The 20904-nt window shown below is 43.5% G+C and overlaps 1 protein-coding gene across 2 annotated transcripts in view; it reads right to left on the reverse strand.

Annotated features, from left to right (window-relative positions):
• Slc2a12 (solute carrier family 2 member 12) overlaps nucleotides 1-20904 on the reverse strand; it is a 58045-nt gene that overhangs the window by 5459 nt on the left and 31682 nt on the right. For both annotated transcript variants that reach the window (XM_005360941.3, XM_013351435.2), the window contains exons 3-4: nucleotides 11939-12061; nucleotides 7360-7492 (exon numbers count right to left, since the gene is read on the reverse strand). In XM_005360941.3, coding sequence (XP_005360998.1) covers nucleotides 7360-7492; nucleotides 11939-12061 — 256 coding nt within the window. The remainder of the gene's footprint in view (nucleotides 1-7359; nucleotides 7493-11938; nucleotides 12062-20904) is intronic.

The raw sequence follows: 20904 nt of genomic DNA on the forward strand, positions 1-20904 counted from the left end.
CCCCCGTGTACTCAAGGAATTAAACGTAATGAGAAATAGCTAATAAGCCAAAGGAATGTTTCAACTCTTGTTAAAAACTGAAATAAAGTAGAAGCAAAGTCTGATTTATAGTAGGTTGGTAAGAAAAGAGGGAGGTGGCACTATGAGGCAGGTGCCTACCTAGGGGAAGAGCATAAAAAAGAGTTGCTGCCCTGAGTATGCCTGCTGAGTTCCGAAGGTCAGGGTGGCTGAAGCCACTAAAGCAAGGGGCGGGGAGGAGAAAGCATAAACTGTATAGCTTTTCCTCTACATCATGAATCCCTAGGGGACTGGAACAAAGGAACAGAATGGGGTGGGGGAAAGGAAAGAAAAGGGGACCAGGTAGATAACCACTACACCAGTGAAGAAAGGAGTTCGTGACACCTCAGACCATGATAGCATAGAAGAAATGGATGGCTGTGGAAGGAGGAGCCAGCAAGGCTTACTATACTGGAGGCGGGGCATGAGAGGGAGAGATTAGGGAAAGACTGGCTCAGGCTGCAGCAAAAGAAAAGGAAGACATTGGCACACAAGGAGAAAACCAGGTCTGGAGCCAGTGTGTAGACGGACTCTTCAGGGCCGCCATGGGTGGGATTAGCATGTTTAGCTTATCTCTTAGCGTGAGAAGAAAGGTAAGCAAGACGTGAGCAGCCACGCCTCAAGTTTAGGAGGGAGATCAAAGCAGGTGGATTCCAACTCCTGGCATATGGTCCAGAGGGCATGCTCTGACCCGGATGAAGTGATGAGTGTGACAGAGAAGTTGCAAGAGGAAGCCCAAGCTTACAGAGAAAACAGGGAAGCAGGTGTGGACAGGTGAGAAATGCGACAATCAGAAGGGAGGTCCCCACACGTGGCAAAGCTATTACGTCAGGATGTCACTGAGAATTGGCCCCTGCGCTAGCCTTATTCAGGGAAGTGGTAGCCATAGAAGGCTTACTGGAGCCGTTCAGGAGAGAAGAAATGCACAGGACTGGTAAAGGACTTTGTTAGAAATAGAGAAGTGGCAAATCTGGAAGAAAAATGGCACCAACACACCCTTTTCAGAAGATGGGAGAAATGGTGCGGAACTCGGTTGGCAGAGGTTTGCCTGGCATGCAGGGAGCCCTGCATTCAGTCCCCAACACTGCGTAAGCCGGAAGTACACATGGGTACACTCGGTACACAATCCCCTGCACTTGGGAGGCAGAGGCAAGAGGATCTTGGTGATCAAGGTTATTCTCAACTACATAATGAGTTCAAGACCAGGTGGGGATTCATAGAGCCCTATCTTAAAAAAAAAAAAAAAAAGCAGGGTAAGTGGGGAGATCCCAACAAGTTTTTATTTATACTGATGGAAAGTACACCAGCAATAAAAAAAAAAAAAAAGAAGAAGAAGAGTGAAGGAATAAACAGGAAGTCTTGGAAAGGGGAGAAGAGATGAGGAATGATGTTGAAAAGAGAGAGGGCCTGCTTTTCCTCTCGGCTGCCCGGCTAGTTTATACCCGAAATAACCACACAGAAATTGTATTAATTAAATCACTGCCTGGCTCATTATCTCTAGCCTCTTATTGGCTAACTCTCACATCTTGGTTTAACCCATTTTTAATAATCTCTACTCACCACGAGGTCGTGGCTTACCGGGAAAGGTTTAGCATGTCTGACCTGGCAGCTCCATGCCCGTTTTCTCTGACTCTGCTTTCTTCTTCCCAGAATTTAGTTCTGTCTTCTCCACCTACCTAAGTTCTGCCCTATCAGGCCAAGCAGTTTCTTTATTGATTAACCAATAAAAGCAACACATAAACAAAAGGCCCTCCTACACCAGAATGATGGGGCCGATGTCATAGAAACAGAGCTGACTCTTCAAGCCTGAAGGGCTGCTGGTGTGACCACGAAGCCTGAGTGACCCCAGCTAGGACAGAAGACTTTAAGGGACTAGTGATATCGGCCACTGCCGGCTAGCATGACGGGCCATCTGAGGCCAGCACTGTGCTTGTGAGTCTCCCCAGCTTCAGGCTGCCAGGTGGTTGCACATGCTCACGACACACCTGGCTTGAAATGTCGGTCATGTCATGTCGTGTCATGCCACTGTCCAGGCTAAAACTCTGAGTCCTTTCCCACCCAGTGAGAACTAACCAACTCCTTGCTCAGCCTGCTTTATCAACCCCAGTGGCTCTGACCTAGAGCTCTTTGCCCTTGCAAAAACAGGCTGAGCCTGTTCCTGAGTTAGCCTCTGTACTAAGGATTCTCTACCTGCATTCTCTGTGCCCCAACCTCCCACCTAGTCCTCTTATGGCCCAGATTGTATCCTAAAGGTTATCTCCCCATAGCCTTCTGAAGCTTGCCCCCACCCCAACCACTAAAGAGCTAATCAGCGCATGGTCATTATCCTGGGTGTATTTGTTTGTTTTTCTCATTGCTAATATGGTTGCAGCACCTACACCAGTGTCCAGGGCATAATAGATGCTCAATTAGTGTGTGCTTCCCCCCCACGCTTCTGTGGAGGCAGAGGTCAACACTGACTGTTGTCCCTCCCCACTCCCTCCCTCCACAGGGCTTCTCTCTGAACCTGGAGCTCACAGACCTGGCCAGCTTCCTGTCTTGGCTTTCTCAGTGCTGGGATTACAGGCGTTCATGGCTGTCAGCCCACTTTCACGCAGATGCTGGGGATCGAGCAGGTCCTTAGGTTTGCATGGCAAGCACTTTTCTGAAAGAGCCACCTCCCAAGCTCTCCGTGTTTAGAAGCTGCCCGTTTGCATACAGGGATGGACGCACAGCCCATTAACGGCGACAGTACAAAGGCTTCAGCACTAAACTCTTTATAAAACACTTGTTTGTTTTCGCCTGAGTGGGGGGGGGGGAGTGAGGAAAATCCCACTTGGAAAATGTAAATACTGCAAGCATCCATCCCTCTATCAGATGAACTTTAAATTTGATACTACACCTCGGGGTAGTAGCTGGCAGGGGAAGATATTGCAAACAAAGCCCTTTCACAGTACAGGATGGCAGCTACGCTTCCTGGCTCTCGGCTGAGACGCTATTTATTTTATAAGGAACTTCGCCTCCTTGGAAGACTATTTGTTTTCTCAGCTTTGTAAGAACTGGGGCTGGGGTGGGGACCAACTCCAAATAGGGGAGAGGAAAATATTAAGCAACATGTAGGATCGAATTTGAAATTTAATTCGATATTATAAATAGTTTCCTTTTCTTAGTCCTCAGGAAAGCGCTATGGGGATTTACACATGGGGACTGGTTTCCCTGGTGATCAAAAGTTGATTCATTTGTTTTATTAACTTCTAAATTCCTAAAGACTCCCTGGGCTCAGCAGTAGACTTCCTCGAGCAAGCTTACTTGTCCCTGTGCACTCGCAAGTTCCACGGGCTTCCCACTGCCCTACATTTCCTTAGTTAATTTGATACCGTCCTCAGATCGCCATTTTTCGTCCCTGGCGTTCCTCTCCAGGGAAGCTTGCTTAACTGTTTCAAACACTTCTTGTCGGTTTACACGATTCAGGTTGCTTACACATTCTCATGTTGAAAGCATTTCTCAACCTACGGCAGCAAGCAGAGAGAAGCTTCTGGCTTTTTAATGTTGTGTAATCTGGAGCTCAGGAGCCAAATCCTTATTCCTTTCAGGTCTCAGCGTGGGGCTTCCCCCAGCCGCAGGCACCTGATTGCTGCTGCTCTGAGTTGAACACACAGACTTGCACACCATTATCTTCCTATTCCTCTGTCCCAGGTTCCTTATCTGTTTTCACTCGCAGTACTATTGAAGGGTCACAATGACTTCGACGTTGCCCCCCCCCCCAATTGTCAATGCATGCCTGTCTCAGACAGTGCCAGGATTAAGGTTTTGAGAAACTGCATGACTCAAAAGTACCAAATGTGGTTTCACAGACATGTAGCCACTTAATATTCTCCCCCCACACAGAGTGCTGAATAAGTTTTAAATACCCGAATCCTACTCTCTACAGGAACATTCTAGAAGCCCACTAAATAGAAAGATTCTGTCTTCAGGTTGTCATGATTTGCAGTTTGCTTTACTTGACAACTCTACTTGAAAGCTGCCTAATGAGAAAGGGTTTCAAAGTTGGGCTTTCTGAAGGAAATATTGGTATGTTAATCGGCCCTTAGTTTGGTCCACCTTGCTAACTGAAAGCAGCAGTTCACCTGGCAGCTCAGTCCTGCCTCCCCCTTCAACAGTCTCTCACTGTGGTTCACACGGTGTTTTAACAAACCTTTGCAAAACCCACTTTGTGTCTTGAGTTAGGAGTTGAGTTTTTTCAAATTGTATACACACAAAGAGTGCACGCCTGAGGTCTCTGACCTGCTCAAGCCATGGAGTCATATCCACTTCTGCACTGATGATTCTCCAAAGTGTTTCTCATCCCACCACTGCCCACAGAGCACGTCCCTATGTCCCTGTGCTGACCACCAGATCTGTAGAGAGTTTCTCCTCAGTCCCAGACGTCTGTGCATCCTGACCTTCCTTCCCTGTTTTCACTTGCATGTCTCATAAGCCTCTCAGAGGGGATCTGCACAAATGGTCCTCGGGGGCCCAACCCCAACCCCCACCAGACCCTCTCCCAAACCTGCCCATTTTTCCTGACACCTTGCTGCTCTGAATGTCACTACTGCATACACAGCAGGTTGATTCTGGAAGCCTGCGAGCAATTCTAATTCCCTCTTCCCCCTATTTGTCCTTCCTGTGCAGGTCCCAGTTTCCTAGGCCCCGTTTCTACACTACATCCAGCTTCATACCTTCCCCTCTGCCACCCCCAGTAGCTTCGTTTAGTGACTCCTCTTTCTGATCCTCCTATTTTGTCAGAAATAAACTTCCACCTAAACTCTGGTCACTCCATATCATTTTACTTTAAACACTTCTGCTAGGGCAGTGGATCCATGGGTAAGAGCATTGTTCACACAAGCATGAGGACTTGAGTTCAAACCCCAGTACTTCCACAGAAGTTGGGTGTGGCTATGCATGCTTGCAACCCTAGCACTGAGGTTAGGTAAACCCCCTTAGCCAAAACAGTGACCATCAAGTTCAGTGACAGCCATTAGCTCAAAGAAGTAGAGAAAGTTGCCAAAAGCCCACCTGTGACCTCCATGTATGTACTCATGAACACAAGTATTCAAACACATATGCATGTTTCACACTAAGTACACATGCACAAAAGGTACAAAAAAACCCACTACTGCCCTTAATATAAAGTTCAAATTCTTTACTAAGATAGACAAACTTCCTGACTTCTCTTGGTTCTAGGTTCATCTCCCAGTCTCACAAGTGCCTATTAACCTTTTTAGCCCAGCTCTGAGTGCAATATTCCTGCACATGACCCTACCCCTATCCCCAATATCTTCTTTACCAAAATGTCTCAAGATTTAACTCTGGTATTCTCTCCTTTGGGGTGGAGGGACTTTTATGCAATGAAATCCTCTAACAAGAAGAGTAATCTTTGTGCTAACCAACATGGTCTACTGCAAGGATCTGATTTCTTGCTTACCACCTGAAGTAGAAACAGTTTCTGTTGCTGTTTCCTAAATTTCCAGTTCTTTATTGGGGATGGGGAAGGGTGGTAAAACAGGTCTCACGTTATAACATTGGCCAACCTGAAACTTGCTATGTAGACCAAGTTAGGCTGGAACTCAGAGATCTGCCTGTCTCAGCCTCCCAAGTGCTGGGATTAAAGGTGTGCTCCACCATGCCTGGCTTCAATTCTTTCTTGGCTATCGCCCAGCCAAGAAGAGTTAAATCACAGCTGACAAAGTCGGCAAGGTAGTGATGAATGTAGCCAGTGTATGTCTCTCTCATTTTCATCCTTGCCACTCCCTCCTGCATCCTTACCTCCCTACTGCATGAACTCTGGTAGACTGCAGATAGAGCTACATCTTATGACCCTCCATAAAAACCTGCTCTGCTCGGTGGGTGTTGGGAGGCAGAGACTGGGGGATTGAGAGTTCAAGGCTAGCCTGTTTTGAGAGTCGCAAACAAAAAGCAAACCTGGGCTAAAAGCTGGCCTGTAGGTAGGAGGAAAAATGTGTACGTCCATGTCCAAACTCCACGCGCAAGTTACCTAGCAAATCAAGCCTTCCCACAACTGCATTTGCTTCATTATAAATTATCATTTTCATTTCATTTTCTTAAAATCACCTCATCTGCAGAGAAGCACAACCCAAAACTTGACATAGTCAACTTATGATTTGAATTGAGGCAAGTTTTTTGTATCTTGTTGTTTTGTTTTGTTTTTGCTTAGCAAAGTAAACTATTTTAAAGATTTCAACCATGTCAAGGTTCCACGAGTTTCCTCACTCCAGCCCCTGCTAGCACAGGACTAAGGACGGCCTGCACACATTGTCCCACCACTGGCTCATCTATCAGCCTGGAACTTCCCTCAGATGGAAGCAAGTGTCGCTGTCACAATTTCTGTGACCATACCCAGTGCTTGGGACATTATTTTTTAAGAGAAAAACCACAACCTATTAAAAAAAAATAACGTGGTTTTCTCCTTTGCAGCAAAGTCCAGGACTAAGCATGGCCCCAGTTCCACTGCAATTTAATCCTAAGAAGAACACGTTTCCCTTCATTCCTAGGCTGCAGCCACTACTTCCCTCAGGCCATGAGTTTGATCAGTTAAAACTCAGTGCCCTGCCTCTGAGAGTTGTTCCTGGCCGACTTGCCGGTTAAGTTATTTATCTCACCTCGCCGTGTGAAATTCACTTAAGTGCCTAGAATTTAATTCTGAACACCTAATCATGTAAGACACTCCTTACCTTTGCTAAAATTAACTTGAATGTGCCACCTTATAAAGAATTGCAGACATTTAGAACCCAGAGTTTTTCTGCTAATTGTAGCCTGAAGTGTTTGGGATCAAAAGACACCTGAGCCTGTTTTAGATGAAGGGCTGAAGTCATCTATTGTCCTAGCCCAGGATGGACATTATATCCCAGTGCCAAGGTAGTACCCCAAATAAAGGTGGACTACTGAGTGAGGAACTAGAAATGAAGAAGTTCTTTCTTGGGAGAGAGAAAAAGGTTGAGATGACATCATATAAAGCTAGTCAAAAAGCCACAGAGCTAAGGGTCACCTTGAACTCAATCTTCCTGCCTCCACCTCCAATGTGCTGGAGTCATAGGCATATAATACCAAGCCCTGCTTGGAATTCTTGCTCACCACTAAATAAAGTTTGTAAAGCCTTTAATATTGATAAGCAATAGTTCACACACATTTGAGATAAGGCTAGGGAACTGGAATTATACAAGCCATCTTGTAGAAAATGGAATATCCTAAAATAACTTCAAATGTTGATATTTAATCGAATATAACAACTGTATTTTGACCAACAACCAATGATAGGGTACTTACGCTTTTGCTAGCTCCATTGATATTTGTTCCAAAGAGCATCCCTTAGTCTCAGGTATAAACAGAACAACAAAAACCAGGGATGCTAGACTCATGATTGTATATATGAAGCAAACCCATGACAAGCCAATAAGATCTATAGAAGACAAAAGAAAATGGTTAGGTATGTATTCTGTGTGCACTGATCACAGATGCCATTTGTGAACATCCCTTCTCAAATCCTATAGGAAGCTAGTACATGCTAGTAGTCTCCATGGAAATAAGATTCACCAATTCAAAATGTGGCCAGGTTCTTTTTGTTTTGTTTTACAATTCTACCCCAGCTTCCTTAGGTAAAATGCAACGCTATCTTCTAAACATCACACATTAAACTCAAAGATATTTTCTGGGTACACATTTTTCTTTTTCAACATGATAATAAATCTTTATTAATGCAAAGAGCACATGTTCATTTATGTTCTAGTTTTATTTCTGTTGCTGGGATAAAATACTCGGACTAAATGCTTTTTAAAGACGAATGGGTTTATTTGGCTTATGGTTCCACATTATGGAATGGAATTGTAAAATCTATCACTATGGGGAAGTCAAGGCAGCAACTTAAAGTATTGTATCCACAGTCAAAGGAAGCAAGAATAAATGCATGGGCCCTTGCTTGCTTCCTTCTGCTTCCTATACTAAAGACTACTAGCATGTTTCTATACAGTCCAGAATTCCCTGCCTAGAGAATGATGCCACCCACATTGGGCAGGGTCTCCCCATATCAATTGACAAGTCAGTCTTCTACAGACATGCCTACAAAACAACACAAAAGTAGACAATCCCTCACTGAGACTCTCTTCCAAGGTATTTCTTAGGTTATATAAAGTTGACAATTAAAGCTAAACATCACCATTGCAAAAATAAAACTTCAATGCAGAAATCTATAAAGACCCAAGGCCAGCTTTCTCTTACCCTCCCCTGACTCCCTCTAGGGATCACCACTGTTGTAGTTTGGCCATTGTAAATGACATATTTGTGCATGTGGACACTTCTGGAAATGAGTTCATCCTTTTTACTCTGATTTCAATAAATTGTTTTATGTTGGCATTATTTCACCATTCTTAATAGCTGGCAACATATTGCAAAGCTTTATTCTAGGTCCAGCAGAAAACATCATAGTGGGGCCAATGAAAGAAATACGATCAGCACAATTCTCAACGCTTTGATGGATTTCACTTGTCAGGTCTCTTGGCCACTTCTAAACAAACATATATTCCCTTTCTAATCACTGATCAAGTTCAGGGTGCTTTACCCTAGACACAACCCCATTCACGTGCATGTAACTTTGTCCATTTATATTGTGCTGGCCTCTGGACCAGCAGCAAATGTCCAGGATGACAGGGAACAGTGGAGAAGTATCTAGCTCTTTTTACACATATGCAAAGACCAACTGCAGGCAGGATTTGCAAATAGCCCTTAACAGCTACAATCACAAATCACAGTTGGTCAGGGGAAAAACTGACTTGAGTCGTTATATACTGAAGTCATTTTTATAGCTGCAGTGTGGAAGGATCTAAGCATAGTAACCACTTGCGGGTGAGCTGAGCTGAGGTGGGAACAGAAAAAAGGAAGACAAACGTGTGTGTGTGCGCTCATGTGGATATCTGTGTGTGAACATTGGAGTCTGAAAGCATCAGGTCTCATCCTGTATTGCTCTCTGCATATTTCTTTGAGTCAGGGTCTCTCCCAGAGCCTGAGTGAGGTTCATGTTTTCTCAGATAGGATGGGAGCCAGCAAGCCCTGGTGATCCTTCTGCTTCTGCCCCAGCTCAGAGTTAGGATTACAGGTGTGCCAGATGTCCAGTTTGTTAGGTGTATGTTGGAACAAAACCCCTGGTCATCATAATTGCACAGCAAGGGCTCTGAACTGCTAAACCATCTCTTGAATGCCAAGGCAGTTCTTTCAGGCAGTTTTAATCAATCCTGTCTCTGATCTTTTATTGTTGCTAGTGCAGGGTTTTGCCAGGTGGATTGCTTAATCTAATACTTGTGGAATTAGCTGGAATTAGTGAAACCCAAATGATCATCTCATTGAACTTGTTTCACATTCTGTTTAAACACTTGCAGTAACAGAGAGGTCATGACCTTACTGCCACAACCATCTCCTTTACTCAGACCCCAAATCTGCCTTTCAGGATGTTCTGCTTTGTCTTGTAGACAGCACACAGTGAGTCATACCTCCCTACACACTCCAAATATTTGTCTGCATCTTCACCCTTTCTTTCAGAATCCTTGGATCCAGATCAAAGACCCATAACTCTCCCAGTTATTCTTCACAGAGCATAGATACCAGGTTCTTATTATCTGGACCATCCTCTCTTGGATAGTCCTTTTTTGTGTGTCCTTTGAAATAGGGTCTTTCTGTGTTTTCCAGATGGTCTTGAGCTCATCCTTCATCCTCCAACCTCAGCACTCCAGGGTTGGGTTTATATATGTGCATTACCAGAGCCTAATATGTACTGCAATTTTCAATCAGTTTTTTTCAAAACAGTGTACCCAGAACTGAATTCACTGTCCACTGTGTAATGTTTGTTCACCAGAAACAGTATGTTTACATTGATACAGGTGATGTTTCACTAAAATGTTGGTATCCAAAGGCTTATCACCAAGATAGGATATGTAGAAAAGCCTCCTATCTTTTAAATCATTCTAATCCATGCTTAAGAATTTGATCTTTGAAAATACTTAGAGATCTTCAGACAGCGCAGAAGGAGGTCAACTGAAGACTTTAGGTCATTCCAGGCTTCAAAAACTAATTGGATCCAGTTGTGTTGAATCTGGTTGTGTATAGCTTGTGCTTATAATCCTAGCTGGGGGGGGGGGAAGACTGGGGCAAGAGGATTGCCATGAGTTCAAGGCTGGACTGCCCGACAGAGTCAGAGTTGGTTCTCAAAAGAGACAACCACTACTGAAAAGACAAAGAATTTGCTTTACCAGGAAGCATGCTAAAAGCCCATTCAAGGGTCCACCTCTTCCTTAGCTCATCCAGTATGTCAGCCAGCCTTCCTGCAAAGATTCAGGTCATGTGTCACCATTTTTTATCCATATTTTCTCATTAAATAACAGATGGTAGGTGTGGGTGTGGGTGTAAGGTGAAGTGTCCCTGTTTCCTTTTACTACCAGGGTAGAAGATGTAGGATTGATGCTAGTAACTAGTTTCTTTGTCTCCTTTAAGCCTGGACTATTTCTTAAAATCTAAGATGCAAGCATTTCAAAATTTTATATTTAACCCAACTGCATTTAATTAGCAACTTCCAAAGTAATTTAAAGCATGATGTACTAAACATATACATGTATGTATATGTGTATAGCATACTCTTGAGTAAGTATTCATTTCTAAAGGTTAAATATACATACATGAAATGAATGATGAAATGAGTTTACAGTTTGAATTTTTTTAGTTATCTTGTCAAGGGCATGTGTGTGTCTTTGTGTGTGTGTGTCTTTGTGTGTGTGCATGTGTGCATGTGTGTATGTGTGTGTGTGGGAGAGAGAGAGCGAGAGAGAGCGAGAGAGAGAGAGAGAGAGAGAGAGAGAGAGATTAATTTCAGAAAATTTGGTGGTCAGTTTTGGAGGGTGCTTGTGAACCACCTCATTATTTTGAGAATAATAACTATAAATTATTATTAATCAAAAAATTATTAAATTTTTAAAATAATTTTAATAAATAATAATAAAAATCAAAGTTTCAAGCACTCATCTTGCCTTATGTAAGATCCACCTTCAGAGTGGCTACATGGCAGTGAGAGAAATTTCTCTTTAGAGAAGCATTCCAGGTTAAAAAAATATAGGCAGACTGAAAGAATGAAAACCTTGGGTCTGGGTGGTGAGCATCAAGGGAGCTCAACATGGCCTGGGATGGGATGGGACAGCCAGACTGGGAGGATGACAGGCCATCCTGTGGTCACTCGCCAAGGAGTGTGCTAATGGGTTAGAGACTTGCCCTGTTCAAATCTCCGTGTGGATGGACATAGAAACTCAGAACACAAAGGACAAGAGGACATGTGACCTGAAAACCAACTATCAAGATCCAGATCCTGCAAAAAAATCCATGCAACAGACCAGTGAATCCCTTCCCATCTAGATGGAGGGAAAAATTTAGTAGGAAGAATGAAGATGCAGCCTACAAATGAGAAGACATACCATCCCAGTGTAAATTACATATTTAGAGATAACTGCGAGAATAAAAACAATAACTACAAGGTAGAATGTGAACAGAGTGATACTTGGGAAGATTATTCATATTTTAAGGGTGATATTTATATTGTGGACTTAATTTCCAGAGATCCATGCTGAAATTCAATGGAGAAAATGCATATATATATATATATATATATATATATATATATATATATGATAGGATTCAAATAATCTTATAAGGGGAGCAGGTGAGGAAAAGAACAAAGACTGGAAGCTGCTGAAGGTAGTTAATTGACGTAACTGGTTCAGGACCAGCCTCTCTCTACTTTGGGGTATGTTTTAAAATCTCCACAATAAACACTTTCATGAAGCTTATGAAGACACAAACACACAAGACTTCTTACCAGTCACCGTCAGAAATGTCAAGGAGATGAGAAGATTAATGCCCCAGTTCATGCTAGAAGTCAGGGCCATGGCTCGGCCTCTAATTCCACCAGGAAAGATCTCACTGAGCAACAGCCAGGGCACTAGGAAAAAGGGAAGAATTGTGAGACAGCAAAATTCGCAAAGACCCCATGACGCCCCTTCACTGGTCTCTCTCCAAGCTGTGCCTGACTCTGGGGTTGAAGGTCAAGACTATCTCTCACTTCAACAGGACAACCCCGATAATGGCACACCCCCTCCTCCCCAAGGGAAAGACTTCAGGATAAACACTGGATGGGCTTGACAACAGCTATCATAAATAATAGGAGGTGGTACAACATAGCCCTGAAAAATGCCTGTGGCACTTGTGAACCAGCTTTGAAGATCTATCTGGCACAGAAGCCTCAGGTCCAAATTCCCAACGTTAGTGGATCCAAAATGGTGAACTTTCCTACACTTTCCTCTCTTTCTGAAGGCATAACCAATGAGTGCGTAGTAAATAGAGCTGGAAAGGTGAAAGGTCACATATCTCTCCCTTTTCCAAATGGGTGCCACGGCCCAGGGGAAGCTGGGCAGAGAGAAGTCCTAAATTAAATATTGCTCCCAGATTTGATTGTCAGACCAGACTAGACATCTCAATCTTTGGAAGGAGACTCTTCCTGTATCAAAATTGATCAGAGGACTTTTTATTATCTGAGTGACAGGGAGCATTATGGGCTCTGCCTGATTAGATTAGGAAGGGCAGAAGACAGCAAATTAACTTGTCCTCTGCTCACAAATTTGGTGTGCTCAAACAGGGATGGGCTCTGGCTGTGGGCTGACCTGACAAACACCTCTACAGTTTCTCATTTGACTGTGGCCAACCCCAACCAAGTAGAACTATTGCTGTCCCTCGGTCATAGAGGAAGAGATTGTGGCTCTGAAGAGTTAATGACTTGCCAAGGTCACAGAGTCCCTAAATGACAGAGGTGGCACTGAGCTCTGACTAGTCTTTGGAACTCACTCTTTAAATCAGTATGCTTTCTTGGTAGTGGCTAGATAAACATGTGTTGGTTAACGAAGAAACGTGAATGTAAGAGGATCTGATTGGGCAGAAAGAAGGATGTAGGAAGAATCCTGGCTCAAAGCACATGAGCAAACCCATTGGAAAGATGATCTTTATGTAATCCTAGCCTGGAGGAGGCTAGTGGCTCAGGACTGAGCAGTCAGCAGAGTCTCTGAGTGAGCAATTTGCCTCTCATATCACAATCGTGTTCTATGAAGAAAATATCTACTTGCTGTAAGCATGTTAAGGTTGTTTTTGTTTATTTATTTTGTGTGTGTGTGTGTGTATGTGTATGAAAGCCTGGTAGGCCTCCAAGTGAATCTATACCAAGTTACCCTGAGGACCCGGAGGATAATTATAAGAAAAGCACCAGGATTGTTATTTTCTAATGGCATGCATCCCATCCTCTCGAATCTTCACTTCTCCTTTCCCACCCCTCCCTGCACTCAAAGAGGCAAGTTATTGAGGATTACATTCTTGAATAATAACCCCTCTCTCCCTCATTATTTTGAAATCGGGTCTCATACAGTCAAACCTTGAAATTGCCACAAAGCCAAGGTTGGCCGTGAGATCCTGATTCTCCTTCATCCTCCTCCCAAGTACAGGTATTACAGTCATGTGCCAATCATGTTCCTCTTAATGAACTCATCTTAGTGTTCGCTGACCTTGTCTTGGGCTTTTAAGAGGGAAGATCCAGCTCTGGGTGGATGGTAGCAGTGTATTAAAAAGGAAACCTTTATAATAAAGATTAGGCCCTGGGCAAATACAGTATAAAAGTATGTTAAAAGCATTTTGCTTGTTCTTTGATAAAGCATCTTGAGCGTCTGGGTTAAGGCTATGTGTCACCATGCTGGGCTTAACGCCAGCTCTTAAAGCTAAATATTCTCGCCTCCATACTACTGCTTAATATGGGTATTGAGAATGGTTATCAGTGAAGCTGAGGGGTCTCTGGGGCCTTGTGTTTTAGCAGGCAGAAAGAGAAGATGGGTACACCCTTTCATTTTAGAGGCATTGGCTCAGATCTTCATGATTCAGCTTCCAGTCCTATTTCAACACCTGTCCGACCCACTTTCAATTCCACGTCTCCTCAAAATGGCCTGACGGAATTAATCATTGGCTGGGTGTTGCTGAGTTCTTCAGAGCCACAATGGCCCCAGATGAGAATGAGCTGCCTTCGCTGTTACGGAAAGCAGTGGATGCCACCGAGACAAGATGGGGCCAGGATATAACACAGCTCGTGAAACATGTGCCAAGCATGCGTGGAGCCCTGGGTTTTGATCCACACCGCCACATAAACCAAACACGGTGGCACCTGTCTGTAACTCCAGATGGAAGCAGGTGAATCAGAAGGGCAAGGTGATCTCAAGGCCATCCTAGAATACACGAGCCTCTGTCTCAGACAAACAAAGGGGGTGGAGCTAGTCATACAAAGCACTGGTGATAGTTTAGGCACGCTGCATCTGAAATGCCAGGGTCTTATCTCAAAAAACTAAAGACCACTCAGGATGTCTACCCTAGGCAAACAGTGAAGCAGCTGAACTGCGTCCTGCGGCAATTTAACCAGCCCAGGTATTGAACTAAAGATTGAAGAACAGGCTTCCTTCAGTCTACATCCTGGTGGGAACTTGCCAGTCGAGCCCCGCATCTGACAGCTCCAAAGATAAAAACGCATCATTGCTGGAACTTCTACTTCCCTTTTGATCTAATGGGAAGAACTCAAGAACTGATGTCTTGGCTGATACAGTACTGGCAAAATTAGATGTCGCAGCAATTGTCAAATGAATGATTAACCATTCCAATGTAGAGCACATCAAATGAAAGCAAGGAGGATATTATTTTAATAGTGGTGACGGAACTGTAAAATCCCAAGAGAGCAAAATAAAACCCTGAATGTATGGCAAGAATACCTTCCTGTGACAGACTGAGGAGCAAGAGAAAGCAAGAATCTTCTGTGTCTTGGTGTTCTCTAGGATGTGCTCAGAGTAGAAAGAACAGAAGAGCTCACCCTTAGTACATAGGGAAAGAGCACAAGCATGAACTGCCACACAGGGATTCAATATGGCAATCCTTTCTAACCACAAAGGCAATATTTTCTTTTGAGCCTCAATGAGATGGCCCATTTCCTCTCCAAAGAAACTCAATCTACTGCTACACGGGGCGGTTCTCTTTCACTGCCACAAGGAAGAAACGAGGGCCCTCTTTGAGCATCCCCTTTCTCCCCTACCCCAGTGATGCACCAGCAGAAGAGGCCGTGTCCTATTCACCCCACAGAGTGCTCACAACAGACACGGTAAAACAGGACTGCGTCCATTGCCACCACCACTCCGCGGGCATAAAACATCTCATCGGGACTCTGCTATTCTACCTCTGTCTTGCTATCACAGGACCACTGCAGCAATTTGTGCTCCTATAAATGACAGAGTCTGCGATGCCCCTAATGTCAGCTCTAAGCTGTAATGACTGTGGAAATCTGAGCTTGTGAGGGACGAGAGTCAGTAAGAATTCACAGCTATGGAACTCCTAGATCACATGGCATCAGATCATCAGGGCCCCATAAGAACTTGCCAGATCCAGATGGAGTTCGGAGACATGGTGTTCACGGCTACACAGAGTGTCACAAAAAGACCAGGAAGGACGCATATCTTGATGTCACTCTGTGAGGACACAGCCTTGGATTAAGAGGGATAACGAAATGACAGTTCTGTCCCATGTAAGTCACCCTGAATATTTCCTGCCTCTTACTTATTCTGGCCACTGCCCCAGTTTTTCCTTCAGAACCTGTCATTTAACCCCCTACGCTTTGAGACTTAAATCCTGCAGCTCTCTGGGCACACTTTCCACTTGGCAGGAGTTCTTCCTGAACCACCTGGCGTGTGAACCCAAGTCTGAAAGACTCACTGAGGTCTCGCAACTCCTGCCAGGGAACTTCTAACAACTCCGGAGGAAGTTCTGCACTGGAGCTTCAGGGAGCTCAAGAGTTGGATTTGCCAAGGGAGCCATGCCCTGCACGTGGCATGTAAATCCAACTCTCATGGCTTTATTGCCTCTACAAGCGGCACATGCCACACCTGGCTCTCCTGCAAAGAGGTGCTTAAAATGTGAATAGGAGGGCTGGCGAGATGGCTCAGTGGTTAAGAGCATTGACTATTCTTCCAGAGGGTTCAATTCCCAGCACTCACAGGACAGCTCACACCTGTCTGTACCTCCGATTCCAGGGGACCTGGCAACCGTGGGAAAACACCAATGCACATAAAATAAAAAAAAATCAGTTAAAAAAAAAGGATTAAAGAAGTGTGAATATGAGCTGAGCTATCCCTTTCTGCCAGATGCTTAAATCCTGAAACTTACATCTATTGTAACAACAGACTCTGCTGTGAGCCACCACTCCAACATGAAGAGGAGCAGGTAGCTTGCCTTTCTCTGCTGGCTTTGGAGTCTCGCCTCCCTCAGTCTCCCTGAGGTGTGCCACGTATGGCCTTTTGTAAAATAAATACCTTTTTCATGAACATAACCCTGAACTGCTTAGATTACAAACCAAGACAGGCAATGAAATAAAGAATCGGTGTTTCTCAGTTAAGGATCCTTAGTGAAGATCAACCAGAATGATTATTTCAGAAAAGTGTACTAGGGGAAACTGAACTAAACAGAATGATGCTTAATATAAAACAAAATTAAATTTAAGATGAACACCCACCCACCCACCACCCCCCACCCCACGGCCTGTTTTTTAGACAGGTTCTCACTATGTAATTCCTTATAACATAGACCATGCTGGTCTCAAACTGTCAGAGAGACACCTGCCTCTGCCTCCCAAGTGCTGGAATCAAAGGTGTGCTCCACCATACCCAGCCAAAAAATGGACAGACACCGTTTTCCTAGGCACCAAAAAAGGATAGGACAGAGCTGTGTCACTGGGAATTCAATCTTTCTCACTCATGTAGCCTAAAAAGTCATTTGAAATTGAAGAACTAAGTATTTTTGTTATTTATAATTATGTTTTAATCATAAATTTACATACTTGCAGAGTATGCAATGTCTACCATCATGTTCAGCAATCACTCTTCTAGATTCTTCCAGTAGGACTTAATGTCATCCCTGTTTGATTCCCTCTTGTTCACCTGAGCACAGTATTTCACCTGCAGCCTACAAAGTCTGCCTGAAACGCTCTCACCAAAAGCCCTGCACACTTCAATGGAAAAAGTCACAAACTTAAACTGAATTATAGATTAGTTTTATACACTCTATGATAGCTTAAGGGTTTTTCTGAATGTATGAACACCATAACCAGTACGAAAGGGGACAGAATGATAGAAACATCCTCAAATGCTTAGAAAACCCAGCACAAATGTACCGCTGACTCCTTCGTGTGAGGGATGAGAGATTGTTATTTATCACGTTGCTGTGGGGGAATGGCACTTATTTATAGAGTAAGATGTTATTCTTCCACTTTTGAAATAGAGGAAATTAATTCTTCTCTACAATAAAATAGGTGGGGAGCTGAAGGAAATCAGTACTAACATTGTCACTCATCCCTTGTGAGTAGTTAATGACAAAAGTTGTGTGCTGATCTGTCAGCTGGTGATTTGATTAGGTCATTCTTTATGTTTTTCTTGAAAGGAAATCACAGAAAAGGAGAGGATGATTATCTCGTCTGTTGACTCATTTCTCAACACCTACATAATATTTTCAAGTATCCTTTTTATTAGTGTTCTTCGGATTTTATTATTTGCCATGTCTATAACAACAGTAATTCTGATAGAGCAATAAATGGGCTTTCTTTTAAACAGGAGGATATACATAACTGAAGAGATCGGGGGGGGGCTATTTCAGTTCATTTTTACTCTGTATGGTGTGAACGTGGGGAACATGTATGTTAGTGGGTGTCCACACCCAAGTGTATGCAAGTGGGGGTGAGAGCAACGTTGGCTGCCTCCCTCTACCTCCACTTGACTGCCTTAAAACACAAGGATCTCTCACTAGACCGTCTAGGTGGGCTGGCCAACCAGCTCTCAGCATCTCACTGTCTTTGCTTACCAATGCTACGGGGGTTACAGGTACGGCTGTAGGCATACTCAGCTTTTTACATAGATTCTGGGGGTTCAAGGGCAAGTCCTGTGTTGTTATTTTGATAGAGCAAATAGTCCTGCCCATTGAGCCACTTTTCCAGCCCCTATTTTATGCTTTTTTTTTGAGACAGAGTCTTGTGTAGTATGTAGCCAAAGATGTCCCTGAACTCCTGATCCTTTTGCTTCCCATTCCCAAGTGTTGGAAATGCAGGCATGTGCCACCATATCTGGCTTAAAATGGAAAATTTTTAAGAAATATATTGTTTTAAAGTTGGGACTCTCGAAAAACCAAAAAAAATAAATAAATAAAGTTGGGACTTTGGAAACTGATTCCCTTTGAAATATCTTGGAGGACCCTCATGGAGCACAATTCATACACCCTAAAAAGACAGAAGCAGCACTCAAAATGCAAACCAAAAAATAGACAAGCAAAGACTAGCGAGGACTTTCTCTTTACTAACTTGAGCTGGAATGACATGGCATTTGAAGTATTATTGTATGTAGATGTAGTATTGTGTACTGTACCGCTGTCATTATCGATGCTACAATTAGGAAGCTACTGTGGTTTTTATTGCTCCAAATGCTCCTTGGAACAATTCTTAGTGTGTTCCGGAAAACAGTTAAGTAACAAATGAATGTCTGTGCTTATTAAGATAATGTTAAAAACCTCAATCTGTTTCTTTAATGTCTGTGATAGGCAGGATTTACAGTGTTCCAGGACAGATGATTAAAATGGGAGGACTGTCTGGAAGCTAAACACATGTCTTGCGCGAGCAATTGCTAATGGCCCCAGAGTGGATGGTGCCATTTCTCTGTGCGTTTAGTTCTGCTCCTATGCAGAAATGCCATGGAGAACTCTTTGGTTCCATTAGTATCACAACTGCATCTTCTAACTTGAAAGAGAAAGAAGGATTTCATTTGCCAGATACACAGATTTCTTAAAGCTTTTCCTCTGTGAAAAATCCCCACAAAGTTCATGCAGAAGAAGGCAGGGGTAATGCCTCTGATCCACTGATGACTAATGCCAAATAACTCCTCCAGTCAGTCATATGAACATAGCTAACCAGGGAGAAAAGCACAGTGACCATTGTGCAGATATGGGTCATAGCTGAAAGAAAAAAAAAACATCCTAAAGATATTAAAGGGAGGGACACTTAGCAAGCCACTATGTGAATATTATTATAGACAACCTACATTTGATGTTAGATTCTACCGCTTAGAGAATAATTTCTGTAATGTGTCCTGTTTTTATTCAATAAACATCATGTCATAGGAAGATGAACATTTGAAAAGCCTTTGACACCAATGTTTCTGAACACTAGTGGCCCCGGGGCCCAGGAGGAAATGCAGGGCTGATCAAGATCTCTTCTGAAACACATGATGCACTGCTGGAATGTCAGCCTTCGTCTTGAACCCAGCATGGGTTTGGCATGAAGCAGCAAAGTAAAGTTCCAAATTAGAACCTGCTGTTCACATGCCTGGAACTGTCATCAACTGTGGCTGTGTAAGCATCACATGCACGGTGGTTTAAGGGCCCGGAGTTATCTGGATATTATATCTATGTTTAAATATTATGGCAGATGACTCTTCTGCTTCCCACTGATACCATCCTCCAAAGGGCTGGCTCAGCTCTGAAGAAGCAGAGCAACTGGCCTGGCCAGAGTATCTTGAAGCACTCAGACACTCCGAGAAACAGAAGAGGGCATCTGAGTTGAGTGTTGGGAGACAGTTTTCCGTGTGCCTAGCATTCCTTCATGCCAGTGAGCAGAGGCTCTGACAGATCTTTGCTACAGATCCCCTAAGGCTGCTGATTACACAGCGAAATTATCTCCCCGTGAAGAAAGGAACAGCTTTAGTTATTGTTGGGTAAATAAACGTACTGCCTCTGGGGAAGAAAGCAGGTTGGCTTATTATCTATATTATCAAAGATTTGGGTTTTCCGAACTCCTTGTTCCTCTGTCAGGTGTCCCAGCAACTGTGTAGATATTTTATATATAATCATGTTGGACTGTGGGGCTTGGGCATCTACCATAAATGCTGATGTCCTCAGTGTTACTATGAATAATAAATGGCCTTCTGTTCTGACCAAGGAGTCTTACATCTTTTATGAACACCCAAGCTAACCTGTTAGCTTGCAAGTGGGTAAAACCGCAGGCCCTTTCCAGTTACGGACACCTTAATTGCTTGTGGTTAGGGCATGATCTCTCTCTAATGGTCTTTCATTACAGTTATTAACTGTACTTGCCCATTCTTACCAGAAGAATTGAATGCAATTTGGGGGCACTCAGATAATTCACTGAAATATGTCTACAAGCTCTAATACTAATCAGGTAAGCAAAAGCAAAGGAAAAAAGGAATCTTTCCAAGTCCCAGGTTTAGACTGGTCACAAGATTTTCTTAGAAAAAAACGACAAAGGGCTTGGGCTCAAATCCTGTTTGTTTGTTTTTTTAAGATCCAAGCTTTAAGAAACTTGGTTTAGCTGGGCACAGTGGCTCATGCTTTGAAACTGAGTATTCAGGATGGCCGAGGCTGGAGGATGCATGTATTTGAGGCCAGCCTAAGCTATATAGTGAGAGCCAGTCTCATAAAAACGAACAAAAAGAGAGTCTTAGATGTATAGAGACACATTACATCATCGAGTTCAAGGAGCCGTGAAAGTAAAAGTAAGGATAGCTCAGAGGGTAAAGATGCTCGCTGCCACGTGCACGTGCTTGCCACCATGCCTGATGACTTGAGTTCAAATCCTAGGGCTAAAGACCTCAATATCAGTCCGAACACACTGAACCTGATAGAAGAGAAAGTGGGAAGTCCTCTACAACACATGGGCACAGGAGA

This window comes from Microtus ochrogaster, linkage group LG4, assembly GCF_000317375.1.
Source record: "Microtus ochrogaster isolate Prairie Vole_2 linkage group LG4, MicOch1.0, whole genome shotgun sequence".
Lineage (NCBI taxonomy): Eukaryota > Metazoa > Chordata > Mammalia > Rodentia > Cricetidae > Microtus > Microtus ochrogaster.